Here is a 19,986-nt window from a genome sequence, read left to right as displayed (position 1 = left end):
TAAGTATAAGTATACACAGACAATAATTTCAAAATAAGACCTGACAGTATTCTTAATCTTTGAACCAGGATTGTGGGTATTCATCTGGCATACTGAATTCTTTCACTGAATGCGGTAAATGAAAATTTTTACACAAACTTTAAACCAATGCCAATAATATGCACAAAGAATACTAAAATTAACTTTTATTACTACTGTTTGACCAAATTTATTTGTCCTACACAAGTAAGAATTTATTGAATCTGTCCTTTATTTTAATGGGTAGAAACTAGAAATACATTTACACTGATGTAGTGCAGTTTTGGGAAACGAGAGATGGCATTCTCCCGAATACATGATGATTCTCAGTGATTGTTGCAAGGAATCACAAAAGAGATCTTTGGTCCAAAGAAGATATCTCTGAAAGAAAGCAAAACATCAATTAAATTCAGGTGAAAGCTAAGATACATGCTAATCTTTTTTGGTTAAAAATGGACAATGATTTACAGGATTTCAGATGTAACTATTTTTTTATGAGAAACAAAACAAAACAAAATGAGATGAGTGAGAGTACTAGCCACAAGAGGAACGAAGTCTAAGAAGGTAACCAACTCCACTTTCCCCTCATTTGCCATTGCTATTATGCTATCATTTGTCTATAAAGGAAGGGAAAGATTAATTTCAAAATCTCTTAATCAAACATACAATTTTATTTCTCTGATAGGGGAATGGGCCATGAAGCTAAAATCTAGAGATCCTGGGAAAAAAAGATTAAAAATTTATTAGAAAGTCATTAAATAGATTTCTAATTTTATAGTAAAAGGAAAAATGTTAAAAAAGCTACTTGACTCCTCTCTGGTTAGAAAAATCACATAAGACAATATATGAAAACACATGGACTAATATAAAATTTTATGTCTGTACAAAATGATATTATCATTATGTTTTACTAGATATATATTTAGTAAGGTAAATCTGCTGTTGCTGGGAAAACAATATCCCCAAATCAGAGAGAAATTACTTGTATATAACCACAGTGCTGTTCTCATCTGTTAACGTAGATAGTCATAAATCCATTTTAGTAAATTGGTTTCAGGTCATATAATAACATAAAAGCACACATGGCATTTTAGTATTAGTTGACATTTCATTTATGTAATCCATGAAAAATTAAGTCCTTTCATTGGCTTAACTGAAGTTATTGATAGCACTGCTCATTGAGATGTTTTTCAAACGTTATCATTCATCAGAAACACTTGGGTTTGGAGGATTTGTTAAAATATAATTGCTGGATCCCACCTCCAAAGTTTCTGATTGCAGAGTCTGCCACGGGGTACAAGGATGGATGGGCATTTTTAACAACACCTCAAGTGATGCTGAAGCTGCTGTTCTGGAAACTACACTCTGAGAATCGACTGGCTTGGTAGGAGAACAATCTTGTCTAAGGTTGAATAGCTGGGTTCTAGTCCCCACATTGATAGTAACTAGTCATATGTGACAGTGCTGGTCATTTCAACTTTCCTCACCTTTCCTTGGCAAGATAATTATATCTGCCTTTTCACTCCCAGATTTCTTAAAAGAATGAAAACATGATAGCATACATATGTTCAAAGTAATTTGAAAACATTAAATTTCAGTAAAAAATGTTCAAGATCATTAAATTTGATTCCTCAATAACCAGAGAAAACAGTTTCTAAAATCAAAAGCTAAAAATATTTATTGATTTATCTACTATTGTTTTGTACTTAAAATAAACCCATTTTGCAAATTAATGTGTTTTAAATATGAAAACAATGGTAGATAAATTCTTGCAAAGTTTTATTTAGTTCACTTCTGTAACTAATATGTAAAACTAGAAAATTTCCCTTTGACTCTTACTAAATTTTTCTGGTCTGCTTATTACTTGATCTCATTCACTGGGTTTGTATTTAAAAATCTTATTAGTTTTCAAACTGGTTTAAGATGAAAACCTTGAGGATCATTTTGCTACCAGATTTTTCTTTTTCTTTTTGGTGGTAAGCATCAGATGGGGAATTTAGAATTCAATACATTGAGTCTTCTAGATTTCATTTACTTTTATTAAACTCTGCCAAACTCAGTTTCGTAAAACCATTGAGTTCCTACATAATGGTAATGATTCTAGAAAATAGTTAGGATTTGAGTAGAATTTTACTAAAAGGGATGATTAATTTCAACAAAGCTATTACGATTGAGCTATCTTTAAAAGAGTTGTTCTGCATATATTTCAAAGCAATACAGTTTGTGATCTTCCTTCCTTACTTTGGGCAGCAGAGCAATTCACTGAAATTGCAGTAGCAAATCATCTCACATCCCTTCCCATCCCAAAAGTGATCCTGGATGTTTGCGTCAATTTGTGTCAGGTCAGCTACTCCTTCTGGAAGGTTGTGACAGTTGCGGTCTTTTAGTATCTTTCCGTAGCAAGAGAGGCGATTTGCAGGCATGGCTTGGACTCCTAGCAGCAAAGTTAGTCCAACAGTGACAGCAAGTGCTATAAATTTCATTTTGGCTTTTGATCCTGAGATAGAAGAAAAACCAAGATGCATCAGTGTTTGTTTTACAAAATTGATCTGAACATAAACGTCTATAGCATTCTCAAACTCTTAGAAAGAATGGGAGTTGGCCTTTTCTGTGCTCTTCTTTGTGGTTTTCGAAGTGTAGATTTTGTTGTTATTTTTAAGATTTATTTATATATTTGAAAGGCAGAGTTACAAAGAGGAAGAGGCACAGAGAGAGAGAGAGAGAGAGAGAGAGAGATCTTCCATCCACTGGTTCGCTCCCCAAATGGCTGCAATGGCTGGAGCTGGGCCAGTCCAAAGCCAGGAGACAGGAGCCAGGAGCTTCTTCCAGGTTTCCCATGTGGGTGCAGGGGCCCAAGACCTTGGGCCATCTTCCACTGTGTTCCCAGGCCATAGCAGAGAGCTGGATTAGAAGTGGAGCAGCTGGGATTCAAACCAGCATCCATGTGGGATTTTGGAACGGTAGGTGGCAGCTTTACCCATTATGCCACAGTGTCAGCCCAAAGTAGTTTTGTGACCATCTATCAAAAACAATCACTTGAAATATGTGTCAAAATTCAAATGCATAGACTCCACACAAAAAAAATATTGAAGGAGAAATGCTTGGGTGAGGGTAGACCATAGTGGTGAGATTCAGAATCTACATTTAATAAGTACCCAAAGTCAAGTTTTTTATACATTCAATAGAGAACAATTGCTTTTTAAAGATGATATCAACATCAACCAAGTAGATTTCTAGAACAAATAGCATCATTAAATACAGTGGTCCTTGACCTTGCATATCTTACATCCTAACAACATTGTCAGAGAACCTGTTTCCCACTCTGAAGGAAACAACCACTTATGCTGATTTTGACAGATGAGATTCTATATGTTTAGTTATAGGTAAGTTTTTTTAATTTTCAAGGTTATCATTAAGATGCATTGTTGCAAAATTTTAGTAATGTGAATTTGTATCCCACATGGGCTCCTTCATCTTTGAAAACAGAGGCTTGAATTCCCCTTAAAACAATCTAGCCTGTCTTTGAACACCCACCATGGTAGGGTGATCAAATTAGCGTATTCCATTGATATAGTTCTAACATTTCTCTTATTATAAAATATTTTTGGTAGCTTCCACCCACCAGCCCTAGTCTGAATCCTTGGGATCATAACAAATAAGTCTGATTCCTCTTCCAGGAGATAGCTCTTCAAGTACAGTTTTTGCATACAATTAAGGAATATTCATAATTTATGTAATCAGATTTCTCTGATTTTGCACATTACATGTGAAGAAAATGGAGGCTATTGTAGCAAAGGTAGATTAACAAAATAGTAAAGGAATCAGAATTAGAAACCACAGCCACTCAGATTTCATCTTGTTGACAGGTGCCAAAGTATCTTTTCTACCATTAAAAGAGGAAAGGACAGATGAAGGATCTTTCTTGTTGCAGGCTGTACTTTGAAAAAACCATATTGTGGACAAGAAGAAAGTCCTTAGTGATCGGATACATCTTAAAGGTGAATTGTTTTAGGTAAATCTTATTTTATTTTATTGACAGGCAGAGTGGACAGTGAGAGAGAGAGAGACAGAGAGAAAGGTCTTCCTTCCGTTGATTCACACCCCCCCCCCCCAAATGGCTGCCACAGCCGTTGCGCTGATTCGAAGCCAGGAGCCAGGTGCTTCTCCTGGTCTCCCATGCAGGTGCAGGGCCCAAGGACTTGGGCCATCCTCTACTGCCTTCCCGGGCCACAGCAGAGCACTGGACAAGAAGAGGAGCAACCGGGACTAGAACCCTGTGTGCTGGCGCCGCAGATGGAGGATTAGCCTATTGAGCCGCGGCGCCAGCCGTAGGTAAATTTTATAATCTGAACAAGTTTGGCTTCCCAACTCATGCAGACTTTTAAACCCCAAGGTCATAGATGGATGAATTAAATGTGGAAACTAAATCCAATTATGGTGATTGAAGGTCGGAGCTTTGGGAAGTAACTGAATTGGATTAGGTCACTAGGGTAGATCCAGTCATGATAGCTTTACAAGGAGAGACCACATGGTTGAACATGTTTCCTGTGTCTCTCTCTGCTTTCTGGCTTGCTACGTGATCTTTCTTCCTCCATGTGCTCACCATAGCCAGTCTCCACTCTCATCAGATGCCAGACAAACGGAGCTGCCCAATTTTGAACTGTGAACCTCCAAAGCTATGACCTGAAATAAACCCTTCCCTTCCCTTCCCTTCCCTGCCCTCCCCTTCCCATCCTTCCCTTCCCCTCCCCTCCCTTCCAACAGGTTTTTTGCAGATCATACTTTAAGTTTCATACTTTAAAAAATGTAATTCTCTGAAGTGCTCTAGTTCTTAGTTACCTCAGATTAGGACATTATTTAATACCCATAAAATATGTGATGTTATTAAGAAGCCACATTTCCTGAATTTTTTTCAGGTTAATCTTCAAGAAAAGAAATTCAAATTACTACCAGAGCATTTACTATGTGGAAGGAAGTTCCACAACCATTAAGCTTTCAAATAATATTAGGGTATTGGACTGAGCCCCACAACCTAGACAGTTTTTTAAATAGCTTTATTGAAATAGAATTGACATCATAAACTGTAAATACTTAATGTATACAATTTGATAAATTTGGGCATATCATATTCACATGAAACCATCACCACAATGAAAATAATGAACATATTTATCATCCCTAAATTTCCTCACCCTGGGGACAGACATTTGTCCCAGCAGCTTAAGTACCTGCCTAGGAAACCTGCATCCTCTATCAGAGTGCCTGGTTGGATTCCCAGCTCTTTCACATCTTCTCCAGCCTCCTGTTACTATGCATCCTGGGAGGCAGCAGATGATTACACAAATATTTGTTCCCTGCCCCCAAGCACTGGCTGTTTTGGGTGTTTGGTGAGTGAACCAGCAGACAGAAGTGCTTTCTGTTTCTCTCTCTCTCTCTCTGCTTCTCAAATGAAAAAAAAAAAAAAAAAAAGACAAAAAATTTCCTCATACCTTTTGTAATCCATCTCTGCCTGTTTCCTACCCTCCTCAGGCAAACACTGATCTACTTTCTGTTGCCACAAATTAATTTGCATATTTGAGATTTTCATATAAGAAGAATCATGAAATATATATGGTCTTTATCTTTTTCACTCAATATACTAATTTTGAGGTTTACATATGCTGTTGTGGTTATCCATAGCTGATTACCTTTTATTGCTAACAAGTGTTCCATTATCTATATACAAATACTGAGAATTATTTGTCCATTGACATGTTGATGAACACTTGCATCATTTTCAATTTGGAGCCATCATAAATAAAACAGTATGGACATTTATATACAAGTATTTGTAAGATCATGATTTTCATTACTCTTAAGCAATGACCTAACAGAATCTCTTAGTTGAATGGCAGGTGTATGTTTAACTTTTTAAGAAATTGCCACCATTTTTATAAAGTGGTTATACCATTTTACATACCCACCAGCGTTGTCTGAAAGTTCTAGTTTCTTCATATACCCCAATCCCTGGCATGGTCAGTCTTTAAATTTTGACTATTCTTAGAGTTGTGTAATGCTACCCCATTGTGCTTTTATATTGTAGTTCCTTAGTGCTTAGTGATGTTGAACCTCTTTTCACGTGCTTATTTGTTAGTGCATCTTCTTTTATGAAGTGTATTCTCACATCTCTCACCCATTTAAAAATGGGCTTGCTTATTTTTTTTTTAAAGTCTTGAGAGTTCTTTCCATATTTTAGATGCAAGTTCTCTACTAGGCATATATGTGCCAAACATTTATCTATGGCTTTCACTTTCATTTTTCTTAACTGTGATTTTAAAAGGGCAAAAGTTCTTAAAACTGATTAAGTAGAATTTATCTGTATTCTTTTTGGATTGTACTTTTGATGTAATATTTAGAAAATCATTGCCTTACCTAAGATCACAAGATTTCTCTAATTTTTTTCAGCAAGTTTTATAGTTCTAGCTTTTACATTTAGTTTCATGATCTGTTTTAGTTCATTTTAGTATATAGCACATGGTGTGAATTGAAGCTCTTTTTAATAAAAACATGATTGTCCAATAGTTTCAGCATCCTATGTGAAAAAGACTGTTACTTCTCCAGATGAATTGCCTTTGCAGCTCTGTCAAATATCAGTTTTCAATATTAAGTGAGGACGTGTTTCTGTACTCTCATTTTTCTCTCACTGCTCTGTTTTGTCTTCATGCCAAAACTACAATTTTGATTACTATACTTTATAATCTTGGGATGAGGTAAAGTTTGATATGCAATGTTTTGTTCTTCTTTTACAAAGCTATTTTGGCAATTCTAGGTCTTCTGCATTTCTATATGATCTTAGTATCAACTTGTCAATGTCTATAGATTAAAGCTATAGGAATTTCCATCTGGGTAAATTTGGGCAGACATAATATTGAATCTTATGATCTATGAAAATATTTTTCCATACGTTCACATTTACTTATTTGCAATTTTACATTTCAGGTATGTTTATTTTTTGGAAGTAGCAATACTTAACATGTGATCTATACTCTTATTAGATGTTTAAGTATACAATAAATACAGGCACAGCATTGTGCAGCAAATCAATAAAAGTTCTTCATCTTGCACAACTGAATTTTTAAAAAAGATTTTATTTATTTACTTGAGAGGTAGAGTTACAGACAGAGAGAGGGAGAAACAGAGAGAAAGGTCTTCCACCTACTGGTTCACTCTCCAAATGGCCACCACAGCCCAGGATCTTCTTTCATGTCTTGCATGTTGGTGCAGGGGCCCAAGAACTTGGGCCATCTACTACTGCTTCTCCAGGACATAGCAGAGAGCTGGATTGGAAGAAGAGATGCCAGGACACAAACTTGCACCCATATGGGATGCCAGGGCCTTAGAGGAAGGCTTAGCTTACTACACCACAGCGCCAGCCCTGCACAATTGAATTTTATACCTGTTGATTAGCAACTCTCCATTTCCCTCCCCCTGGTTCCTGGAACCACCATTTGATTCTTTGCTTTAATGACTGAATATTTTAAATACTTTGTATAAATGAAATCATACAGTATTTGTTCTTCTGTGCCTGGCTTATTCCACTTAGCATTATATCCTCAAGTTTCAGTCATGTTGCTGCATATTGCAGAATATTATTCTTTAACAAGACTGAATGATATGGTGCCGACGCTGTGTGATAGCGGGTAAAGCCACTGCCTGCAGTGCTGGTATCCCATATGGGTGCCGATTCTAGTCCAAGCTGCTCCACTTCCTGTCCAGCTCTCTGCTATGGCCTGGGAAAGTGATAGAAGATGGCCCAAGCCCTTGGACCCCTACACCCGCATGGGAGACCTGAAGGAAGCTCCTGGCTCCTGACTCCTGGCTTCGGATCAGCGCAGCTCCGGCCATTGAGGCTAACTGGGGAGTAAACCAGCGGATGGAAGACCTCTCCCTCTGCCTCTCCTTCTCTCTCTGTGTAACTCTGACTTTCAAATAAATAAATAAGTCTTTTAAAAAAAAAGACTGAATAATATTCAATTGTATGTAAATCATACAAAAATTCAAAATCCATTCATCTGTCTGTAAGGGTTTAGGATGTTTCCACATCTTGGCTATTGTGAATAATGCTGCAATGAAGATGGAAAAGTTAATGGCTCTTGGAGATCTTGATTTGAATTCTTTTGGATGAATACTCAGAAGTAGAATTGCTGAATCATATGATAGTTCTGTTTTTAATTTTTGGAGGAACCTCCATATTGTCTTCCATTGTAATTGCACACAATTTTGCATTTTGCATTTCTGACCAATAGTGTGCAAGAGCTCCAATTTTTCCACATCTTTACCAAAACATGTTGTCTTTTTTTTTTATAACAGCCATCCTCAAAGTTTTGCAATAATATTTCATTGTGATTTTGATTTGCATTTTCATGATTAATCATATCAGCATCTTTTCTTATATCTATGATCATTTATATATCTTCTTTGGAGAAATGTCTATTTAAGTCTTTAGCCCATTTTAAAATTTAGTTATTAGTTTCCTTTCCCAGATTTGGGAAATTTTCACTCATTGTTTCTTAGAATAAGCATTCTTGTCCTTTCTCCTTCTTCCTCAATGTATATATTGATTCCCCTGTTGGTTTTCCCATATTTTTATATTTTTCATTCTTTTTTGACATTCTTCATTTTTAATCTAGTTTTATATTTTTCATTCTTTTTTCTTTGTGTTTCTTTGAATAGCAAACTTAAGTTTATAGTCTCAAAGACAGCTGTTGCATTTTTGTATTGAATTTGTCAACTCAGTGATTATATTCTTCAGCTCCAATATTTCTTTCTGTAAAATTTTCCGTGTCTCTTGTGAAATTCTGGCTTTGTTTATGCATTGTTCTCCTTAGCTCATTATGAATCTTTATCATTATCATTAACTGCCAGGTGATTCATGTATTCCCATTCTATTATGGTTGATTTCTGGAGTTTTATTTTGGCCCTTGTTTGGATTGTGTTTCCCTGTTTCTTCACTTACTTTGAGATTTTGTATCAGTATCTGCATATCAGGAATAAATGGCTACCTTTCTGAATCTTTTTGGATTGGCTTCATGCAGATGATTTTTATCTATCAACCTGGCCAGAGGTTCTCAATCTTCATGCTAGCCCAAACTTGTATGTATGTTCCTAGCAATTCCCAGGTGTGTAAAGTGTTCCCAAGTCCCTTCAGTACTCCAAGACAGGCAGGATAGAAGACCATCCCTTAGGTATCTTCTATAGGAGTGCTGAATGCTGAATGCCGAATGTGTAGTCTACCTCTTCCCTCTCCTTGGAGAAACTAGAAGCTGCTTTTTTTGGAGAGGGGAGGCTAGTTTTTCCTTATTGAGCCAGGGGTAGAAGCTGCGGTGAGTGTCCAACCTCTTATTTAAACCTCTACTTTTTTTATCCATGGCCTTGGATTTAGCATATACCAGGCCCTGTCAGTGCTCCTAGATAATCAAGACAAAAGTCATTCCACCGAGTAGAGCTAGGAAAATTTAGGATATTAGATGTGTGGTCCAACTCTCCTTTCCCAAGGAGTAGATGCAGTCTTGGTTTTCCACTGTTTTCTTTGTGCTGAAGTTGAGGGAGGAGCTATATATATGACTTCCATCATTGCTTTGTTCCCTGTAGCCCCTATGTGACTAGTATATGCCAATTTAGTTAATACTTTGAAGTAGGCAAAAGAGAAGCCACTCCCTTGGGTAGTACCCATAGAAATTAAGATGCTAGCTGTCTGGTAGAAGTACTTCACTTCTCAAGGAAAATCTTGGAGCTGAGGATTCTCTCCTAATTACATGACACTGTGTCTGCAGATTGTGACAAGAAAGTGTTTCTACTTTTTCTACTTGTCTTGATGTAGCCAGTTTTACATTTAATTGTGGTTCTGGAATATCTCAACTGGGTTCTGGATTTCTTATAGAGGGAATTGATCCATACATTGCCATTGAATTAGTATATCACAGGCAAAAGGAGAGTTTAGGATTTCTTATTCTGTCATTTTGCTGACACCACTCTCATGTGTGTTTCTTTTTTGCAATCTATGTAGTTTGGCTTTTTTTTTTTTTAAGTCTAAACCAACAATCTCTGCCTTTTAAGTGAAATGTTTAGATAATTTGCATTTAATGTGATTTCTGACATGGTTAGGTTTAAATCTATCATCTGCCAACTTCTTTTCTATTTGGTCCATCTTTTCCTTGTTCCTTTTTCCTGTGCTCTTTTGCATTAATTGAATTTTTTCTGACTTCATTGTTTCTGATTTGATGACTTATAAGCTGATTCTTCATTTTTTATATTTAAAATGTATTTATTTATTCATTTGAGAATGAGAAGGGGGGTGTAAAGAAATCCCAACCACTGTAATTTTTCCCCACTGTAATTTTTAAACTTTTATTTTTACAAAGGGAATAAATTCCATGTGTTTCATATAAACAGTTTTGGTAACATAATGATACTTCCTATCCTACACTTCCTCCCTTTCTTGCTACCAGCCTCCCTCCTCTTCTTATTTTTCTTTTAATTTTTTTCAATGACATATTTTCAATTTACTATATAATCATAGCTTGATCCTCCACTAAATAAAGAATTCAACAAGTAGTAAGTAGAAAAACCACTGTCGCTCAGGAGTATAGACAAGGGTTATAAATATCTAGAAAGCTGGGGCCAGCACTGTGGCACAGTGGCTTAACACCCTGGCCTGAAGCACAGGCATCCCATATGGGTGCCAGTTCTAGTCCCGGCTGTTCCATTTCCCATCCAGCTCTCTGCTATGGCCTGGGAAAGCATTATAATATGGCCCAAGTCCTTGGGCCCCTGCACCCATGTGAGAGACCCAGAAGAAGCTCCTGGCTCCTGGCTTTGGGTCGGCGCAGCTCAGGCCATTGCAGCCAGCTGGGGAGTGAACCATCGGTTGGAAGACCTCTCTCTCTTTCTCTCTCTCTTTCTGCCTCTCCTTCTCTCTGTGTAACTCTAACTTTCAAATAAATAAATAAATCTTTTAAAAAAGATGAAAAAAATAAATAAATACCTAGCAGGCTGAGGCTAGGCCAGGTCTGGTGCCAGGAGCCAGGAACACAATCCAGGTTTCCCATATGGGTGGCATGAATCCAATTACTTGAGTCATCATTACTGCCTCCCAGAATCTGCATTAGCAGGAAGCTGGAGTCAGAATCTGGAGCTGGTAATCAATCTAGTCACTCTAATGTGGGAGGTGTATATCTTAACCACTAGGCCAAATACCTATTCCCCATTCATTATTTTAGCAGTTGCTTTGAAGTTTATAGTATACATCTTTAACTTTGCAGTGTTTCCCTCATTTTGTATATAGTGTAACAGTTTCACAGTAATGTGCTTCATTTTTCTTCCTTTCAACCTTTATATTATTTTAACTATATATTTTACTTAGATATGTGTGTTATAAAGCACATAATATATTGGACTTTTGTTTGTTTAACCAATTATATTTTAGGAATTTAAAGAATGAGAAAGGGGCTGACACTGTGGTGCAGCAGATTAAGCCATCACCTGGAATGCCAGCACCCCGTATGAGCACTGGTTCAAGCCCCAGCTGTTCCACTTCCAATCCAGCTCACTAGTAATGTGCCTGTGAAAACAGCAGAAGATGAGCCAAGTGTTTGGGCTCCTGCTACCCTTGTGGGTGACCCAAATGGACTTTCCAGGCTCCTGACTTGAGCCTGGCCCAGCCCTAGCCATTAGGGCTATTTGGGGAGTGAACCAGTAGAACAAAGATATCTCTCCTCTTCTCTGTCTCTCACCCCCTCCACCCTGTAACTGTGCCTTTCAAGTAAATAACCTTTAAGAAATGAGAAAAAAATCTTGTGTGTATACATACACACACACACAAGATTTATATATATATAAATATATGTATATATTTATACAAACACCCGTGTAGTTTTCATTTCAGTGTTTTTCACTTCTCTGTGTAGATCCATAGTTCCATGTGTTAACATTTCCCTATGCCTGAAGGTCATCCGTTAATATTTTTATAGTGCAGGTTTGCTGGCAAAAAATTCTTCCAGCTTTTGTATTTCTGAGAATGCCTTTATTTCACCTTTATTTTTGAAAGATATATTTGGTAGTTGTAGAATGATAGATTGACAATTTTTTCTTCTTTGATATATATGTTTTGATGTCTTGCCTACTAATTCTAATATTTATATCAGTTCTGAGTTGGTTTTAATTGATTTATTATTCTAATTATTAATTATAATTTTCTACTTTTGTGTGGCTGTTACTCTTTGATTAGATCTCAGACACTGACAATTTTATCTTATTGAATACTGAATATTTGTGTATTCTTATAAATATTCTTGTGCTTTATTCTAGGATGCAACTAAATTACTTGGGAATAGTTTGATACTTTCAGGCTTTGCTTTTATGATTTGTTAGGTGATTCAAGAGCAGTGCTCACTCTCGAGCTAATTATTATTCTCCACTAAGGCCAGACTTTCTTGATTATTCTAAACAATGCCATGAAAATTATGCAACTTATTTTCAGTCTGGTTCTGTGACTATTTTATCTTTGTGTGTGTGCCAGATACTCTGTTCTCTAATCCTTTTGGGATTTTTTTCCCTCATTTGCTCACATTGATCAGTTTTCTGCTGTGTACTTGAGTGAGCGCCCTCTGCTGACCTCTGGAGCTCCCTCTCCGTACATCTCTGGTACTGTTTCATGCACTTTGGTTTTTTGGTCTCCCTGTCTTCAGCTCCATTTCCTCAGCTCAGGAAGTCTGCCAGACTCTCTGGGCTCTCCTGACATTGCAGCCTGGAAACTCTTTCAAGTCCATAGTCCTCTTTTGTGTCCCCTCACTCAAGGATAAATGTTTTTCCATACTTGAAATTCAGTGTCTTAACAAATGTTATTTCATATATTCTGCAAGGTTTGTTTTTATTGCTTCCAGGGGGTAAATAAATCTGATTCCTATTACTTCATCTTGGGCAGAAACAAAGCTTTGTGTAACCGCCTTACTGTATGTAACTATTTTGGGAGGAATATGTAGATCCTAAAAATGAGCTGTGTTCTACTCTGGTAATTTTAATACTCAAGTTAAATTCTCAGAGCTCTATTTCTTTATTCTTCTACTCCTTTTTTCAGATTGAACTATGGTTCTATATGGTTCCTTAGGAACTATGATTCCTACCATCTCATGGAAAGGGTTAGAAGCTATTGGGTCTCCAAATTGCTGAACTATAAAAAAGTTATAGAATATTTTCTACCATTCAAAAAATTTTTCTTCTTTCATTACAGTCTTTCTATATGTTGCCCTTTACCAGGGTTGCTCTTTATGTGGGTGATTTATTTTCTTTTTTAAGATTTATTTTAGTTATTTGAAAGAGTTACAGAGAGAGGTAGAGACAGAGAGAGAAGTCTTCCATCCACTGTTTCATTCCCCAGATGGCCGCAACAGCCGGAGCTGCGCCGATCCTAAGACAGGAGCCAGGAGCTTCCTCTGGGTCTCCCACGTGGGTGCAGGGGCCCAAGGACTTGGGCCATCTTCTACTGCTATCCCAGGCCATAGCAGAGAGCTGGATGGGAAGTGGAACAGCCGGGAGTAGAACTGGCACCCATATGGGATGCTGGTGCTTCAGGCTAGGGTGTTAACCAGCTGTGCTACAGCGCCGGCCCCTATGTGGCTGATTTCATCTTGATTTTCAGGTCTCAATTTAAATGTCATTCTTTCAGGGAGCAAGTATTTAGCCTAGTGGTGAAAACATCTGCATCCCACAGCAGGAGTACCTGGATTTGAGCCCTAGCTCTGGCTCCTGTTTCCAGCTTCCCGCCAACTCAGACCCTGAAAGGTAGTAATGGTGATGGCTCAAGCAATTGGATTCCTGTCACTCACATGGGAGATCCAAACTGAATTCCCAGCTCCTGGCCCCAGCCCTGATAAAACCCCACCTATGGTGGGTATTTGGAGAGTAAGCCAGTAGATATGAGTGTGCTCTCTCTTTCTGTCTCTCAAAAAAAATGTGGGTGGTGTTGTGGCATAGATGGTTAAGCTGCCACCTGCGATGCTGGCATCCCATATGGGCACGTGTTCCAGTCCTAGCTTCTCCACTTCTGATCCAGTTCTCTCCTAATATGGCTGGGAAAGTGGTGGAGGATGGCCCAAGTGCTTGGGCCCCTGCCATCCGTGAAGGAGACCCTGAAGAAGCTCCTGGTATCTGGCTTCAGCCTGGCAGAGCCCCAGCTGTTGCAGCCATTTGTGGAATGAACCAGCAGATGGAAGATCTCTCTCTCTTCCTCTGACTCTTCCTTTCTCTCTGTAACTCTGCCTTTCAAATAAGTAAAGAAAGTTTTTTTAAAAAATTAATGTTATTCTTTCAAAGTTCTTCTAGTCTCAAATGAAGATTGCCCTCTTATTTTCCTTAATGATATTTATCACAATTTAAATACATAAAGATGGGAGAAGGCACCGTGGCACAGCAGGTTAAACCCCTCTTGGGATGCCCACATACCACTGTAGGTCCAATTGAGTCCTGTCTGCAATGTTTCTGTTTGAGTTACCTGCTAATGTGTCTTGGGAGGCAGCAGATGATGACTCAAGTGCTTCGGCCCCTGCCAGCCACATGGGTGACACAGAAGGAGCTCTGGGCTCCTGGCTTCCACCTGGCCCCACCCTGGCTATTGTGAGCATTTGAAGAGTAAACCAGCAGATGGAAGATGTCTCTCTGTCTGTCTCTGTCTCTCACTCTCTCACACACTCTGTCACTCTTCCTTTCAAGTAGATGAAAATAATAAACACTTTTTAAAAATTTATTTTTATTTTAAAGGCAGAGTTATAGAGAGACAGGGAGACACAGTGGGAGAATCTGCTGGTTCATGCCCCAAATGGTCACAACAGCCAGAGCTGGGCCAGTTCAAAGATAGGAGCCAGGAGCTTCCTCTGGGTCTCCCACATGGGTGCAGGGGCCCAAGGACTTGGGCCATCTTCCCTGCTTTTCCAGGTGCATTAGCAGGCAGAGAGCTGGATCAGAAGTGGAACAGCTGGGACTTAAACTGGTGCCCTTATGGGATGCTGGCACCACAGCTGACAGCTTTACCCTCCACTCCACAGTGCCAGAAGGGTACTTCAAAAAGTTCATGGAAAACTAGAATTAAAAGATAAGCTTATTTGCGTACAAAGATTTTTTTAATTCCTTCCATAGTTTTTTCATAATATGTATTTTACAAGTACATTAAGAAAAAATTTTTGCACCAAAATACATTCATACTTTTAATTCTGTTTTTCCATGAAATTTTGGAAATGCCCTCATATTTGTGAATTTACTCACTTTATGTCTGTCATTCCCTTTAGACTGAAAGCAACATGAGAGCAATCTATTTTCTTCATCACCACACACCTGTGGATAATACAATAATTGGCCCATGTTTGTTGAATTGAATGAATGATTTCCCCCAAAACACATATTTATCCTGGGCAAGGGCCTATGAAGGTATCATGTCATCTAAACAACTGAGTGAACTTCTTAGGGCTAATCCTAAGGCCTTCCTTCCTCTTCTCCATTCCTATCCTTTACTGCTATTGAGCTACCTAGTCAGACCAATCATCTCTTTAGTCCTACCCATGTGTCTTTGCCTTATTGTTCTTACTCCTTCCTTTTATGTTAATTTCTGACCAAAGCATCCACTAAGGACAAACCTCAAACTTATACATGAGAAGATGTATAGTGCTGGGGCAAAATTGAAATAGAAGACAAGAGGCTTTTGGTAGGAATTGAAGGAAATCATGAGGAAAGAGGGAAAGCATCAGGAATGACTCTTAGATTTTTGGCCTGAGTGGTACTGTAATTTATTAGACAGAGGAAGGAGCCAATTTGGGGGAAATTCAAGAGTAAGTTTTTGACCAATTTAAGTTTGAGATGCCTATTACCTTTTTGAATAAGACATTAAGTAGGCAGTTGAATATGAATCTGAAGTTCAAGGTTGAAAAATCAAATTTGCGAGTAATTAAGATATTTATTGACGGTGCTGCAGCTCACTAGGCTAATCTTCCACCTGCGGCACCGGCACCCCAGGTTCTAGTCCTGGTAGGGGTGCCAGATTCTGTCCTGGTTGCTCCTCTTCCAGTCCAGCTCTCTGCTGTGGCCTGGGAAGGCAGTGGAGGATGGCCCAGGTCCTTGGGCCCTGCACCCACATGGGAGACCAGGAGAAGCATCTGGCTCCTGGCTTCGGATTGGCACAGTGAGCTGGCTGTAGCAGCCATTTTGGGGATGAACCAATGGAAGGAAGACCTTTGACTCTGTCTTTCTCTCTCTCACTGTCTAACTCTGCCTGTCAAAAAAAAAAAGATATTTATTGACAGGCTTTATAGCTATGAGTGTTGGAGAAATGTAAGTGTAGACCAAGAAGCGATAAGTCAAAGGACTGAGATCTGGGGAAATCCATTATTTAAAGAATCAGAAGAGAAGATGCCAGCATCATGAGAGCAAGAATTATAATTTCTAATTCTTCTGTATCTCTCAGAGCACCTACTTCAATGCTGGGCCCAGGGTAAGTGTTCATAAAACGTTCACTGAAGTAGTAAACAAATAAATTGCTGGAGAAGTAATTAGGTATGTTGCCATACCTTGCACTCTTCTGACTGTGTCCATTCCACAGCACAAAACAGGGTTTCTGCCTTGGTCTTCATCACATACTATGATGGAAAGTTCCACACCTGGCAAGCATTTACTGGTAGATTTTTTTTAACACTTTATAAATTATACGTTTTAACTGAAGCCTTCTCTTCTTCCTTTGCTAAAATGCAGATACACAACCTTACCTATTATTTAGTAAGCGGAAAAATGTTTGAGCCAGCGTGCTGTTGGCATACATTGGTTGTTTTTCATTAAAAGACACCAGTCTTAATCCTTGGCAAGCCATCAAAACCATATATTTTCAAGTGCCAACAAGAGTGAGATGACTTTGGCCCATTTGAGACAAATTACTCTATTTTTTTTCCTCTTTCTGTTGAAGTACATGCTCTTAAAATTCTTCCTGGGATTCATCCAAATTACAAAAGTAAGCAAAGTTAAAACTGAATATTTGAAGGAATAAGTAGGAAAACCTTAGTAGTTATCCCTAGATTTTAAAAGTTCAATTGATGCAATTAACAATGTTACTCCTGTTGTGTAATCCCATTTATATCCCAATAGTAATGTATTTTTAAAAGGAAAATCAACTCAAAGGATACAGAATTATGTTATTTCCAATTAAGAAATAAATCATTAGCACCACTATTTGGTGATAAATTGAAAATTTTGATTCTGTGAGGGTATTTGGCATGCACAAGCTTTTGAATGGCTGTAGTTAAGTGGAGACTTTAAAAGAAAAATTATCCCATTTACCGGCCAAAACTAACAGGGCAATGTAGTCAAAGTATTCAGACATTTATGGTGCAAAACTCATACAGGCAGCTGATGTCAGTTCTGGGAACTGGCAGTGGAATGAAACAGAGTTGATGAATTAAACGGACAGGAAGCCCAATTTCTGATTCCTTCAAAAAGCAGCAGAAAAGAAACAAAGTTGCAAAAACAAATGAAAATTCTAGCCCAGCACTTGGCTTTTGAAATATCAAAAAAATTGTAGTTGAAAGAAATTAAAATTATTGCCCAGTCTGTGATGTCTTCATTCATCTTTTTTGGAGGATGAAAGTCACTATGATTTTTAAAATTCTCTCTTCTTTTTCTTTTTATTGATTGAGAAGAGGTTTGTTTTAGAACGACAGATTCCTTAAGTGAAATTTCTCAGAGTGTGTGTTAAATGAACAGAAGTGATTTTAGAACACGGATAAGCCCTTGGCAGATCCTTCAAGCTGACACATCAGTCCACATACCCAAGATACCTTAGTCAGTGGAAAGATGAAGTCCTCATCCACCCTGTGATATGCCTGCAGGCCTCTCAGGGCATGCTAGAAGAGGATATTAAATGCAGTCTTGCATCATCCTGTTTGTTTTCCTGGCCACAATAAAATCATCATCGCTGGAGAAAAAGATCAGTATTTGGGATAGTTTTCTCAGCCAGTGGAACCAAGAGGAGGAATTTTTATAAGTCCCAGAGGGAAGAAGTGTTCCCTTTCTCTTAGCAGCACAGACACTGTGTTGTATTCCGTGGTGGGGACACCAAGGATGAATTCAATGAATTCCCTCTGTGTATCACAACTTTCTTTTCAGACATCAGAATTTTTTGAAAGTTAAAAAAAAAAAAAAGGCTTTTCTTAGACATTGCATTTAACTTCATGTCAAGTAGGTAGTATAGAGATACAGCTACTGCATTTTGAACAATCTTAAATACTTCAGCATCCTCACACAGTGCTGAGGGGTGAAATAATAGGTCCTGTTGTGTGGGGCTAGACTGAGTGGAATTGGGCATTAAATGAACAACAGAAAGGAATCTGCCTCTTTTTAAGTAATGATTAAGTTACTTTCCTAGTCAAGAAATGTGCATTTTCTAATTTATTTTAACCTGATTCTATTCCTTTACCAAGGAAGCATCATCTTTTTCAAAGTGCATCTCCTCTCACCATCTCAGAGGATTACTCTGCCCTGTCTTCCCCTTTTTAATCAACAAAAACACACATTTTCACTCTAATCTACAGTAGCAGTTTGGAGTAGAATAAATGGCATAAAATGTTTTTTACAGAGAAAAAATTACTTACCTTTTTCTTCTTTCCTTTTGGTCTTCTTGGCAGAGAAATCTTAAATGCTCCAACTCCCTGGGTGAGTTTGGGCAAAAGGAGAAGAGTGGAGGTACTGGAAGGAGGTCCTCACAAATGAATCTTTGTCTGCCTTGTTTCTTGCCTGAGATTGACAGACTCACAGCTCCAGCCAGGACTGGGGGAGAAGGGGAGTGGAAGGAGACAGGACTGCAAGAACTGCCTCCCTTGGATTCTTCCAAACCAGGCGAGAACGAACCAAACAGCTTCTTTATAGAGGGAAATAACTGGTCTATACAAGAACCTCAGGGAAGCAGACTCTTGGAGCAATAAAATAGGAAACCTGAGGGATTTAGAAAGAACACAGTATGATTTTTTTTTTTTTAACATTAAGTGGGGGGGGGGTGGGAGAGGGAGAGATTGAGAATGAAGGAAAGGGGATGGTTAACGTAGGAATATAGCTGAGAACATCTTCCTCTTTCACAGTTTCTTTCCATTTTTTTTTTTCTCACCATCTGGATCTCTTAAAATATTTTGGCAGAAGATATATTCCAATTCGTATTCCACCTTTCCAGTTTTTCACCTAAAGAGTCATTACCAGTGAATGGAAGACAAAAATAAAAAAGACTAAAAAAGAAAATTCATTTTGTGTCTCAAAAGGAATTTCACTCTGTTTGAGAAAACTATACCGGAATTCCAGTATCTATTAACTATCTTAGTTTTTCTTTTCAAAAAAAATTCAGTTAGGGGGTCAGCATTATGGCATAGAGGATAAAGCAGCTGCCTCTGACACCAGCATCCCATACGGATACCAGTTTGAGTCCTGGCTGCTCCACTTCAGATCCAGCTCCTTGTTAATATGCCTGGGAAACAGCGGAAGATGGCCCAAGTGGTTGGGCCCCTGCTACCCATGTGGAAGACTCAGAAGAAGCTCCTGGCTCCTGACTTCCTTATGGCTCAGTCCTGGCTGTTTGCAGCCATTTGGGGAATAAATCAGCAGATGGAAGATATCACTCTGCCTTTCAAATAAATAAAATAAATCTTTTAAATAAGTGCAATTAGGAGTGGTATTCTGGGAATTAGAAATATTCTAGTAATATAGGAATCATCTGGATAGAACATAGAAGAAAGGGCTCACAGCTCCAGCCAGGTTGTATTCACAAAGGCATGAAGGTGAAGGAGAAGGTGACAATTGAGGGAATTATAAGTGGTTCCATATGGCTGGGACCAGAGATGATAGGAGATGGAATTAGAGATAGGAAGAGGCAGGTAGATAAACTACCTCATATTCCATGGCCCAAAATTTTGTAGT

At 38.3% G+C, this 19,986-nt stretch overlaps 1 protein-coding gene and 1 long non-coding RNA gene across 2 annotated transcripts in view; one reads left to right on the top strand and one right to left on the bottom strand.

Annotated features, from left to right (window-relative positions):
• LOC133774929 (uncharacterized) overlaps window positions 1-19,986 on the top strand; it is a 31,875-nt gene that overhangs the window by 111 nt on the left and 11,778 nt on the right. The window contains exon 2 of the long non-coding RNA XR_009868185.1: window positions 1,300-1,402. This is a non-coding gene — a long non-coding RNA (uncharacterized LOC133774929). The remainder of the gene's footprint in view (window positions 1-1,299; window positions 1,403-19,986) is intronic.
• Window positions 345-18,765, bottom strand: SCRG1 (stimulator of chondrogenesis 1). The gene is made up of 3 exons (XM_062212937.1): window positions 18,678-18,765; window positions 2,260-2,515; window positions 345-399 (listed from the first exon to the last, which is right to left on the bottom strand). Exons 2-3 carry the CDS (start codon window positions 2,499-2,501, stop codon window positions 345-347), a joined length of 297 nt encoding a protein of 98 aa, XP_062068921.1. The 5' UTR covers window positions 2,502-2,515; window positions 18,678-18,765.

This window comes from Lepus europaeus, chromosome 16 (assembly GCF_033115175.1).
Source record: "Lepus europaeus isolate LE1 chromosome 16, mLepTim1.pri, whole genome shotgun sequence".
NCBI classification, from domain to species: Eukaryota; Metazoa; Chordata; class Mammalia; order Lagomorpha; family Leporidae; genus Lepus; species Lepus europaeus.
This window is presented reverse-complemented; position numbering and strand designations above follow the sequence as displayed.

Excerpts from the sequence above, each read along its gene's own strand:
- SCRG1 (XM_062212937.1), bottom strand. The coding sequence starts at position 2,501 with ATGAAATTTATAGCACTTGCTGTCACTGTTGGACTAACTTTGCTGCTA. Across the intron at positions 400-2,259 it reads GAATTGCTCTGCTGCCCAAA|AGATATCTTCTTTGGACCAA; the intron begins GTAAGGAAGGAA and ends GCTTTCTTTCAG.